General features: G+C 52.9%; 1 protein-coding gene across 1 annotated transcript; it reads right to left on the bottom strand.

Annotated features, from left to right (window-relative positions):
- Nucleotides 1-905: 905 nt before the first annotated feature.
- LOC147991094 (ethylene-responsive transcription factor RAP2-12-like) lies at nucleotides 906-1,271 on the bottom strand. The gene has a single exon (XM_087538525.1). The coding sequence runs from the start codon at nucleotides 1,269-1,271 to the stop codon at nucleotides 906-908; it is 366 nt and encodes a 121-aa protein (XP_087394651.1).
- Between the last annotated feature and the right edge of the window lie 11,104 nt (nucleotides 1,272-12,375).

The raw sequence follows: 12,375 nt of genomic DNA, 5'->3' as shown, positions 1-12,375 counted from the left end.
CCGTGAGCCAGAGCTTGGTTGGGACGACGTGGCTCATGGTCGGCATGCACGTAACCCAAGCTCGACGTCGCGATCCAAATGGTTACACAAATTTATACGATCTCTCTTTCTCTGCAACTTGCACTGTCGTTGGATGTGCGTGCATACGCGCGTCTCTTCAGGCGCAGACCGCCGCGGGGGACAGGGCTCGCTGTTGCCGGGGCCAGGCAGATCGACCGGTGTATCGGTACCGGATCTGTTTACGTCGATGCCGCCTCGTGTCGGGTTCGACGGGAACGAAATGTCTTTGGCGGCTTGCCTCCTACTACATGATGGCTTAGCTGCATGTGCCTGTCTAGCGAGTCCGGACACTTCTTGCGCCGGTGACCGTGAGCAGCGACCTGGTTGACGACAGCTTCGTCCTTTCTTGCACTGTTGCCACGGTGGCGCGGCCACGGCCCGGGGAGAACCGTGGTTAGAGCATCTCCAACAGCCGCGCAACGCGTCGCGCGTTAAAAGTCGCGATACAGCGCCGGGTTAGCCAGCTTTTGCGCGCAGCGGTGCGCTGGCTTCAGCGGCCGCTGCAAATTAAGCGCGCCCACGCCGTTCCAGCAAGCGCGTTATATTTCAGTTTTTTCTACTACATATTTGATTTCGTAGATAGTTCTCCTACTACATATTTGGTTTCGTAGATAGTTCTTCTACTACTATTCGTCCGACTCGGACTCTGTCTCAGTGATGTCCTTCTCCGACGTCGGAGCGTAGGCGTCAAGGAATCGCTCGTCGCCGGAGTTCCAGGAGGACGCATCTCCTAGCGCTTGGTTGTATTTAGCGACCGCCTTCCACGTTCGCTTGTCCTCGCGATAGTCGGCTCGCTCCTCTCTCTTCTTCGCCCTCCTCGCCCTCCTGTGGGCGAAGAACTGTTCCTAGTTGGTGTCTTCCGGGAAGCGATGACTCCACAGCGCCATGGCTTGCTCATCCATCTCGGCCAGCCTCAGACGATGCTCCCGCCTCCGGTGCTTGCGATGATCCTCGTCAGTGAGAAGCCGCGGGAAAGGCGCCAACTCCTGTGCGCGCTCCCGCATCGCCATGTCGGCGAAGTTCATGTCCTGACGGGACTGCAGGAGGCGCCACGCCGCAGCGTCGTACACGCGGGCGCCCTCCTGGGCGGTGTCGAAAGTTCCGAGACGGAGCCGCATGCCGCCGCCCGACCGAATCTCGGCGGAGTAGGTGCCGGACGGATGCACGCGGACGCCGCGGTAGCCCGTACCTCCCCGGCGCCGAGGCGGCATCGTGGCGCGGTGGTGGCGTGTCGGCGGGAGAGCGCGGCAGGGGGCGATGGAGAGACGGAGAGAGCAGCAAAGGGCGATGGAGAGAGCGGCGGAGGCGCTGCAATTTATAGGCGCGCCGGACGCGGCGCGCCAAATGTAGCGCGCGAGCGGCCGCCTTTTCCCCCGCGCGCACAATCGTTTCCTGCGCGCGCTAGTTTCGCGCCATCGCTGGAGCGCGCGAAAACATCCCGCGCGCGCTATAAAGCCAATTTACCACGCGCACGCGTCTTTTGGCGCGGCTGTTGGAGATGCTCTTAAGCTGGTAATAGTGGGAAGTAATTTAAACTAGTGTCATGCATATGACACTTGTATAAGTTATAACCTTCATAGTGCAAAGTAATATAGAAGTAGTGTTATACTATGTGGCTTCATTTAATAGCTTGTAGACTCACCTGGTCTAGGAAAGCGCTATGTTACAGTAACATATTATGTTACTACTTTTCATTAACTACGTGTTACATAAGCGAAAATTTCTCGAAGTTCTTAGACTATATATATACGTAGACTCTTGTATACGTCTGTAATTGTGTTGTACCCTTTGATACCCCTATATAATTAGATAGCTTAACTTCGGGATGCTTTATAATATAAAGCGAGGGAAACCCTTTTTCGGTATAATGAGATAGTCACACCCCGTCTAGGGTGTTGAGTAGTTTCCCAAACTCTATGTTTTACATGGTATCAGATTAGGGTTTCGATGTCTTTCGCTGCCCTTGCCGCCGCCGCCTCGGCCTCTTCCAACGTTGCCGCCGCGTCGGCCCAAGCGCCGGCCTCCGCCGTTGCCCCTTCGTCGCCCTTCATGGCGTCCCGCCTGCTAGCTACGGCCTGGCGGCAGCCGCCCGCAAGCTCCCCGATTGGATCGACCAGGACGGGTGACCTGCCTCCGCCGATCGCATCTGGCGGGCCTTCCTCGACCATCGCTTCTGGGCCGCCGGAGTTTCACGGTCCTGCACCCACGCGTGGTGCGCCTCCCCCGTCGCTCTACGGCGCTCCCTAGTACGGTGCCCCTGCTCCAACCTTTGTCGCCCCGCCGCCATCTTCGTCTGCCTGGCCGGCCTACGCCGGGCCGTCGCACCCTCAGCCTTATGGGGTGCCGCCATCCTCGCTGGTCTACGGGGTTGCACCATCTGTGCCCCTCGGAGCCCCGGCTGGCTTGGGCGTCGGCTTCGCTGCTGCGGGTGCCTACCCCTCGTCGCCGTATGCTAGTGCACCCCTGGTGCTCGCCACCAGCCCGGAGACGGATCCTGTGATGGGCTGCTACGCGCCACCGGCACAGCCTCATGCGGATCATATGGCTGCGCCGTCGTCGTTCTACTTCTCGCACCTCCTTCCGGTGAAGCTTACGCCGGATAATTACTTGTCATGGCGGGCTCAGGTGCTACCTCTCTTCCGAAGCCGTTACCTGGAGGGGTACGTTGATGGCTCCATCCCGTGTCCGTCATCGTATCATCCGGCGTACCACGTGTGGGTGGCTCAGGATTAGGCGATTCTCTCTGCTATCCAGTCATCGCTCACTTCGAGCGTGTCGTCGCTGGTCATCTTCGCTGCGACATCTCGGGATGCTTGGTCGGCACTTCACAGCAGCTTCGCCTCCCAGTCTACGGCGCGTGCTCATGCTATACGCACCGAGTTGGGGGAGACTAAACTTGGCGGTCTCTCCATCACTGAGTACTTCACCAAGATGTCTAGTCTCGCCGACACCTTGGCCTCGATCGGTCAGCCGCTTGGAGATAAGGAATTCAGCACCCACGTGCTCAATGGTCTTGATGATGATTATGACAATCTCGTCGAGAATATTCATGGTCGTGAGGCGCCACTTCCGCCACGAGAGCTATATGCGCGTCTTCTTGGTCGTGAACAGCGCATCAAAGCGCGTCGTGCTTCTCCGAGCTTCATCTCTGCCAACGCCGTGACCCGCAGCAAGCCACAGAAGCCGCCGCCGCCTGGTGGGAAGCCGCCCGCCTCATCCTCGCAGGCCCGCGCCGCCCCGCCGTCCATCACTGGTGGTTCCAGGCCAATGGCTTGTTGTCCCTGCTGCGGTGCTCAGCAGGCCTGTCATTTGTGTGGCATTGAGCGCCACATCGCCTCCCGGTGTCATCGACGCTACAAGCAAGATTTCCTCGGCCTGGGCAATAATGGGCGCACTCCTTCCTACTCCATTGATCCTACATGGTATATAGACACGGGAGCCACGAACCACCTCACCAACGAGATGGCCAAGCTTTCCACTCAGGAACCATATCCCGGTCATGATCAGGTGCACACAACCAATGGAGAAGGTATACACATCTCCCATGTTGGTCAGGCCTCACTTCTTGCACACAACTTTCGCAAACTGCATCTTTCTAATGTTCTTCGAGTTCCCACTGCTACACGTAGTTTGTTATCTGTTCCTCAACTTACTCATGATAATAATATCCTTGCTGAGTTTCACCCTTTTCGTTTCTTTATCAAGGATCGGGACAAGAGGGCCGTTCTGCTTAGTGGCCGTCTTCGCCATGGTTTATATGCACTTGGCGCACCGACCACACCTCCTCTACAGTCTTCTCCTCAGGCGTTCAGCGGTGTTCGTGTGTCACCTACACATTTGGCATGCCCGCCTTGGTCACCCTGCTATTCCTATAGTTCGTCATGTGCTACATCGTCATGAACTACCAGTTGTGTCCGATAAAACTGCCGAAACAATTTGTGATGCCTGTGAGCAGGGCAAGAGTCACCAACTTCCGTTTTCAGAGTCTAGTCATGTTGTGAAACATCCTCTTGAGCTTGTGTTTTCTGATGTATGGGGTCATGCCCAAACGTCTGTTAGTGGCCATAATTATTATGTCAGTTTCATTGATGCTTACAGCTGGTTTACTTGGCTTTATCTTATTAAGCGAAAATCTGATGTGTTTGATGTTTTTATTCAGTTTCAAGCACAGGTTGAGCATCTCCTTAAGCAGAAAATTATTCATGTTCAATCCAACTGGGGGGGGGGGGGGGGTGAGTATCACAACCTCAACATGTTTTTCAACAAGCTTGGGATTTCGCACCATGTGTCTTGTCCTCATACACATCAGCAGAATGGAACCACTGAACGTAAGCATCGTCATCTTGTAGAAACTATCCTTACTTTGCTAGCTCATGCCTCCGTTCCGTTTCGGTTTTGGAGTGATGCTTTCTCCACCGCCTGTTTCTTGATAAACAGGCTACCCTCACGACTTCTAAACATGAAAACTCCTCTTGAAATCTTGCTCAATGAAATCCCAAATTACACTTTTCTCAAAGTATTTGGGTGTGCATGTTGGCCCCATTTGCGTCCATACAACAAACATAAATTAGAGTTTCGGTCTAAAAAGTGTGTTTTTCTTGGGTATAGTTCCCTTCACAAAGGGTACAAATGCCTGCACGTTCCCACCAATCAAGTCTACATCTCTCATGACGTTGTTTTTGATGAGAATGTGTTCCCTTTCCATGCACTTCCGAACAACTCTGAAACTTCTATGCCACCTGTCCACTCCACCATATCTTCGCCTGATCAATTTGTGGATGTTACAAATGCTCCTGTGTTGCTTCCTAATCATACTGCAGGTATTGGACGTGGTGCTCGTCTTGAACTACTTGATGAATAGGTGCCGGATGATGCTCCAGAGCGGGACGTGGATCTTTTGCATGGGGCATGCAAAATGGGTGCATCCGCCCCGCGTGCGCCGCCCCACGGGCGTCGCCCTCGCCCGACTCGGTGGACACCGCCCCACGGGCGTCGCTCTTGCCTGACCTGGTGGCTGGGCCGTCTGCCACCTCGTCCGGCCCAGTAGCTGGCTGTCCTGCGCCAGATGGGCTGGCCTCGCAGGGCCTGACACCTCCCGGTTTGCTGGCTCTGGATGGGCCGGCCACACCTGGCCCGACGCCGCGTGTCTCCCCGGTGCCAGGAGGCTCTGGCGCTGGCTCGCAGGCCCCTTCGGCCTTGCCTCTGATCCCGTCGCCTGTGCCAAGCCCGGCCTCGCCAGCACAGTCGGCTGCTGCTGTTCTTCGTCCCCGCACACGCAACCACAAAGGTGTTTTTCAGCCAAAGAAACACACTCACGGGACTATCGCGTGGCTCGCGGCTTGCATGGCTCATATTGCGGCAGATCCCACGGCTGAGCCTCACCATTTTCCGGCTGCACTGGGTATTCCTCATTGGCGTGCCGCAATGGAACAGGAGTTTCAGGCTCTGCTTCAGAATGACACTTGGCACCTTGTTCTGAAGGAAATATGCCCTAGAGGCAATAATAAAGTTATTATTTATTTCCTTATATCATGATAAATGTCTATTATTCATGCTAGAATTGTATTAATCGGAAACATAATACATGTGTGAATACATAGACAAACAAAGTGTCACTAGTATGCCTCTACTTGACTAGCTCGTTGGTCAAAGATGGTTATGTTTCCTAACCATAGACATGAGTTGTCATTTGATAAACGAGATCACATCATTAGGAGAATGATTTGATTGACTTGACCTATTCCATTAGCTTAGCACTTGATCGTTTTAGTTTACTGCTATTGCTTTCTTCATGACTTATACATGTTCCTATGACTATGAGATTATGCAACTCCCGATTACCGGAGGAACACTTTGTGTGCTACCAAACGTCACAACGTAACTGGGTGATTATAAAGGTGCTCTATAGGTGTCTCCGATGGTACTTGTTGAGTTGGCATAGATCGAGATTAGGATTTGTCACTCCGATTGTCGGAGAGGTATCTCTGGGCCCTCTCGGTAATGCACATCACTATAAGCCTTGCAAGCAATGTAACTAATGCGTTAGTTGCGGGATGATGCATTACAGATCGAGTAAAGAGACTTGCCGGTAACGAGATTGAACTAGGTATTGAGATACCGACGATTGAATCTTGGGCAAGTAACATACCGATGACAAAGGGAACAACGTATGTTGTTATGCGGTTTGACCGATAAAGATCTTCGTAGAATATGTAGGAACCAATATGAGCATCCAGGTTCCGCTATTGGTTATTGACCGGAGATGAGTCTCGGTCATGTCTACATAGTTCTCGAACCCGTAGGGTCCGCACGCTTAACGTTCGGTGATGATCGATATTATGAGTTTATGTGTTTTGATGTACCGAAGGTAGTTCGGAGTCCCGGATGAGATCAGGGACATGACGAGGAGTCTCGAAATGGTTGAGACGTAAAGATCGATATATTGGACGACTATATTCGGACATCGGAAAGGTTCCGAGTGATTCGGGTATTTTTCGGAGTACCGGAAAGTTACGGGAATTCGCCGGGGAGGCTGCCCCCCAAGGCCTAGTCCGAATTTAACTAGGGGGAAAGAGAGAGAAGGCTAGGATGCCACTATTTGGCTTTAGGGGAAAGAGAGAGAGGAGGCTGCCCCCCAAGGCCTAGTCCGAATTTGACTAGGGGGAGAGGCGGCGCCCCTCCTTCCTTCTCTTCTCTTTTCCCTTTCCTTCTCTCCTACTCCTACTACATGGAAGGGGGGAATCCTACTCCTGGTGGGAGTAGGACTCCCCAGGGCGCGCCGTAGGAGGGCCGGCCCTTCCCCCTCCTCCACTCCTTTATATATGTGGCCAGGGGCACCCCATAGACACACAAGTTGATCATTGATCCCTTAGCCGTGTGCGGTGCCCCCCTCCACCATAATCCACCTCGATCATATCGTAACGGTGCTTAGGCAAAGCCCTGCGTCGGTAGCAACGTCATCACCGTCATCACGCCATCGTGCTGACGGAACTCTCCCATGAAGCTCTGCTGGATCAGAGTTCGTGGGACATCATCAAGCTGAACGTGTGCTGAACTCAGAGGTGCCGTACATTCGGTACTTGGATCGGTCGGATCGTGAAGACGTACGACTACATCAACCGCGTTCTCATAACGCTTTCGCTTATAGTCTACGAGGGTACGTGGATGATACTCTCCTCTCTCGTTGCTATGCATCACCATGATCTTGCATGTGCGTAGGAAAATTTTGAAATTACTACGTTCACCAACAGTGGCATCCTAGCCAGGTTTATGCGTAGATGTTATATGCTCGAGTAGAACACAAGTGAGTTGTGGGCGATACAAGTCATACTGCTTACCAGCATGTCATAATTTGGTTCGGCGGTATTGTTGGATGAAGCGGCCCGGACCGACATTATGCGTACGCTTACGCGGGACTGGTTCTACCGACGTGCTTTGCACACAGGTGGCTGGCGGGTGTCAGGTTCTCCAACTTTAGTTGAACTGAGTGTGACTACGCCCGGTCCTTGTTGAAGGTTAAAACAAAACTAACTTGACGAAATATCGTTGTGGTTTTGATGCGTAGGTAAGAACGGTTCTTGCTCAGCCCGTAGCAGCCACGTAAAACTTGCAACAACAAAGTAGAGGACGTCTAACTTGTTTTTGCCGGGCATGTTGTGATGTGAGATGGTCAAGACGTGATGAGATATAAATTGTTGTATGAGATGATCATGTTTTTGTTAAAGTTATCGGCAACTGGCAGGAGCCTTATGGTTGTCTCTTTATTGAATAAGATGCAAGTGCCATGTAATTGCTTTATTTTATCGCTATGCGATAGCAATTGTTTCAAAAGCAATAGGTGGTGAGACGACCGTGTGACGACACGTTGATAAAAGATCAAGATGATGGAGATCATGGTGTCAAGCCAGTAACAATGGAGATCATGACAGTACTTTGTAGAGATCAAAGGCACAAGATGATGATGGCCATATCATGTCACATATTTTTGATTGCATGTGATGTTTATCTTTTATACATCTTATTTTGCTTAGTTCGGCGGTAGCTTTATAAGATGATCCCTTACTATAAATTTCAAGGTACAAGTGTTCTCCCTGAGTATGCACCGTTGCCAAAGTTCGTCGTGCCGAGACACCACATGATGATCGGGTGTGATAAGCTCTATGTTCACATATAATGGGTGTCGGTGTCAAAAACGGCGGATCTCGGGTAGGGGGTCCCGAACCGTGCGTCTAAGGTTGATGGTAACAGGAGACAGGGGACACGAAGTTTTACCTAGGTTCGGGCCCTCTTGATGGAGGTAATACCCTATGTCATGCTTGATTGATATTGATGAATACGAGTATTACAAGAGTTGATCTACCACGAGATCGTAATGGCTAAACCCTAAAAGTCTAGCCCGTATGACTAAGGTATTGAGTATATCCTTTCCGGACTACACCCTCCGGTTTATATACACCGGGGGGATCTAGGGTTACATAGAGTCGGTTACATAAGAGGGAATCTTCATAGTTGTTCACCAAGCTTGCCTTCCACGCCATGGAGAGTCTCATCCGGATACGGGTACAGTCTTCAGTCTTTCATATCTTCACAGCCCATCAGTCCGGCCCATAGATAACAGGCCGGACGCCCGAGGACCCCTTAGTTCAGGACTCCCTCAGTAGCCCCTGAACCTGGCTTCAATGACAAGGTATCCGACGTGTAGTGCTGTCTTCGACATTGCAAAGGCGGGTTCCTCCTTACGAACTCCCGAATAGTCTCCAGATGAATTGATCGTGTCCAGACCTGTAACACACACCGCACACAACCACAGAGAGAATATAATAACACATAAGTCCAATCTGCTGACAACTTTAGTAATGCGGCGTCAAGCCTGTCCGGTCATAATTTCGAACCATTTTTCGCCCCATGTTTCGAGATGTGGTTGTCATTGGCACATCTTGTCAAAGCAGAGATCGTGTCCCCTTATTACGGGATTCTCATCAATATGGGCATGGGTAACCCAACCGCGCCGTTTACATAGCCCTTGGGAGTAGGCGAATTTTAAGGCGAATGGGGGGGGGCGTTCGATATTCACCGCCCTTATAAGGAGATAAGATTCCCCTTTCTTCTCCCACGCTCTCTTCCTGCCTCTCCGTTCTTGAGCTCCAACGCCCAAGCTCTCATTTCCCTGTCTCGAGAAAGCACTCAACCATGTCCGGATCCGGAGGTCAAGGCAAATGGATGGCCTCCTCAGTTAAGGAGGAGGAAATCGCCGAGCTTTGGATGGCAGGGTACCTGGCGAAGGAAATCGCCCACCGTCTTCCAGCCCCGGGACAAATCATCCCCACACCAAAGCCCAATGAGAGGGTAGTGTTCATCCCTCATTTCCTCCGCGGGCTAGGGTTTCCACTCCACCCCTTCGTCCGCGGGATAATGTTCTACTATGGGATATACTTCCACGATCTATCCCCGAACTCCTTCCTCAATATCTCGGCGTTCATCGTCGTGTGCGAGGCCTTCCTCCGCATCCACCCCCACTTCGGACTGTGGCTCAAAACCTTCAACGTGAAGCCTAAGGTGGTGGACGGACAACACGCAGAGTGCGGGGGCGCCATCGTGAGCAAACTCACCAATGTCTCCTGGCCAAAAGGCACATTCGTGGAATCTGTCAAGGAATGGCAGAAGCGATGGTTCTACATCACCGAACCCCGCGATGCCACCTGGGCCGCGGCTGCCGAATTCAATTCTGGCGCCCTCGTGCGACTCACCTCCTGGGTTGAGAAGAGCCCAAACTGGTGTTCGTCGTACGAGTTGATTGCACTACAAACGCGTATCCAAAGTATGATCAATAAGGACATCAAGCTTGTCGACATAATCCAAGTGATGTTGGTGCGCCAAATCCTTCCCTGCCAGAGCCGAAGTTGCCCTCTATGGGATTTCAACCCTAAGAAACACCATACCCTGGTGAGGCTTTTCGAAATGACTCATGAAGATGCCTGGAAGTTGCTTTTCAAGGGCAACGAGATACCGCCGGCCACTGGCTCGGACCGAGGTCACGACATAAATCACCCTCCCAATGAGGTATGTTGTCTTCAACACATCCCTTACTTGCTTGTTTCAACGATGATATCTAAGCTTCCATTACTATTGCTTTTTCAGTACTGGTTGAAGAAGGTGAAGTAGATCCGGTGTCCGGCTCCCTTGCCCGAGGAGCCAGTCATCCCATGCTTAGCAAAGATGCTGGAGCCGGCACCTTATAAGGCACCAGAGAAGAAGGCCACAGGGAAGGCCAAGGGGGCCCGAAGCGGCCTCCGCCGCAAGGGTACCTCGGACGCGACGTCCGAAGACAAGGCCCATTCCCCTGCCGATGAAGACAACACGGAGGAGGAGGAGGAGAGCGACTCTCCCCCTGATGGGGGGAGGAAGAAGAGGGCAGCCTCCGCAACTCTGGAGGCGGAGGCGCCCAAAAGGGGGAAGGGCTCCCTCGCGGATAACTCCGCATGGGACGTCGAGGACAGTCTGGAGAGACGCCCCCGCGCTAAGTCTCGGGCCGCATCATAAGTACTAACACCTTATCTGCCCATGAATTTCCCCTCTTTATTGTGCTGAGACGATTGATTGTGTTATTGTAGTCCGGCCCACAACAGCCCTCCGCGATCCTCGTCAGGAGGCTTGCTGGATTCCAAGGCGATGGCCAGCGACTCCCCTCCAGCCGCACACTCCCCCAAGAACAGGGATGATGCGGAGGTGTTGTCCCGAAGGACTGTTCCCGGCGGGGGAGAGGCTCAGGAGGCGCCCGAAGGCGTAACCCCCGCCGCCGGACACCCAGGGGAACCAATCCCCCAGAGACTGGCGGGGAGGGCGGTATACAATTCGGCCCTCAATCAGACTCAATTCCGGAGACCGAGGCGGCTCTGGAATCCAGCACGCACCCTCCTTTGAAAGAAGGGGGATGCCTGTTCCGCCGGTGGCCCCTGTCCAACCAGGGGCATCGGACAATCTGCCGAGAGTGCTGCGAGGCGCTTCCATTATGGATGAGCACCCTGTCCTTATGGGCACGGTGATTGAAAAATTTCAGTCCACCAAGAGCGGACTAACCGAGGCCTGCGGCAACCTGCTAACAGGTTTTGAGGTAAGTGATGCCAACAGGAGAGAATCCCAATGTAGACAGTAGCCCCTGAGACACTGTCCGGTGTTCGGAAAGAAAAAACCGGACAGAGGATCAATCTCCGACGTCAGGGAACTAACTAAAATTTTCTTAACTATAGGCGTCATTGCTGGCTGCGACCTCACATACTGCCGAAGTCTCCGGACTGAAGCAGAAACCGGCGGAGGCCGAGGGAGATCTGAGCCAAGTGAAGTGGCAGCTCGAGAAGAAGCAAGGTAAGCAATAATCTGTTATATATTCGAAAAGAAGAAAATGATATGCGATGACCAAAATGCCATGATTTGTATAGAAGCGACGACCGAGGTCGAGGCCCTGAGAAAGGCCCTGGATGAAGCTGAGGGGAAGGCTGTCCAACAGCAAGCCGCCCATAAGAAGCTCAAGGACTGGGTCGGCGAGGTCCAGCAGGAGCTCCAGGACATGGTGAAGAAGTGTGAAGCCTTGGAGCACGAGGCGTCGGCTCGAGAGGCAGAACTTACCAAAGCTCGTCAGAGCGTGGAGGTCGCACGGAATGAGGCCTGATACGCTCTCCAGGAGATCTAGGAGGCGAAGAAGATCGCAGCGGGTAAGGCGTTTAACATGCAAAACAAGTATGCGGAGAGGAAGTACCTTTTACTAACCCGGATTCGGAGTAGCCCAGGGGCTTTTGTGGATCTGTCGCACAGTGTATCCGATGCTGTGGAGTTCTTCCGAGCCAGGGAAGGGGATTCTTCGGAGAAGCTATTCTGGTTGCAGTATGCTCTGCCAGAACATCCGGTGGCCTTTGCCGATCAACTGAAACAGTTGGTCGAGCTGCATAGGATGGCCGAACTGGCCATGAAGGATTTAATAATCCGACTATGGCCAGCCGAAGCTATACCTAGCAGTTATTTTGGCCTCGTGAAGCGGGTGGTGGAGGCTTGTCCGCGGCTAGACATCGTCAAGCGATCAGTCTGCATCGAGGGTGCCCGCATGGCCTTCGCTCGTTGCAAGATGTGGTGGGCGAAGATGGATGCCGTCGAGGTGGCCCGGGGGCCGCCGGAGGGCAAGGAGCACACCGCACACCCGAGCGTGCGGATGTCCTGGAGGGATCTTGACTTGTAGCAACGCAGTGCGAGAAGGATGTTATTCTCGAATAAATACATTCATATTTTGCCTTGTATGATGAAAACAAATCCGCTTTGTAATATAAT

The sequence above is a fragment of the Triticum urartu genome, chromosome 1A, assembly GCF_056163025.1.
Source record: "Triticum urartu cultivar PI428250 chromosome 1A, HENAU_Tu73, whole genome shotgun sequence".
NCBI lineage: Eukaryota > Viridiplantae > Streptophyta > Magnoliopsida > Poales > Poaceae > Triticum > Triticum urartu.
Note: the sequence above shows the minus strand (reverse complement) of the source record. Positions and strands in the feature narration are given on the sequence as shown.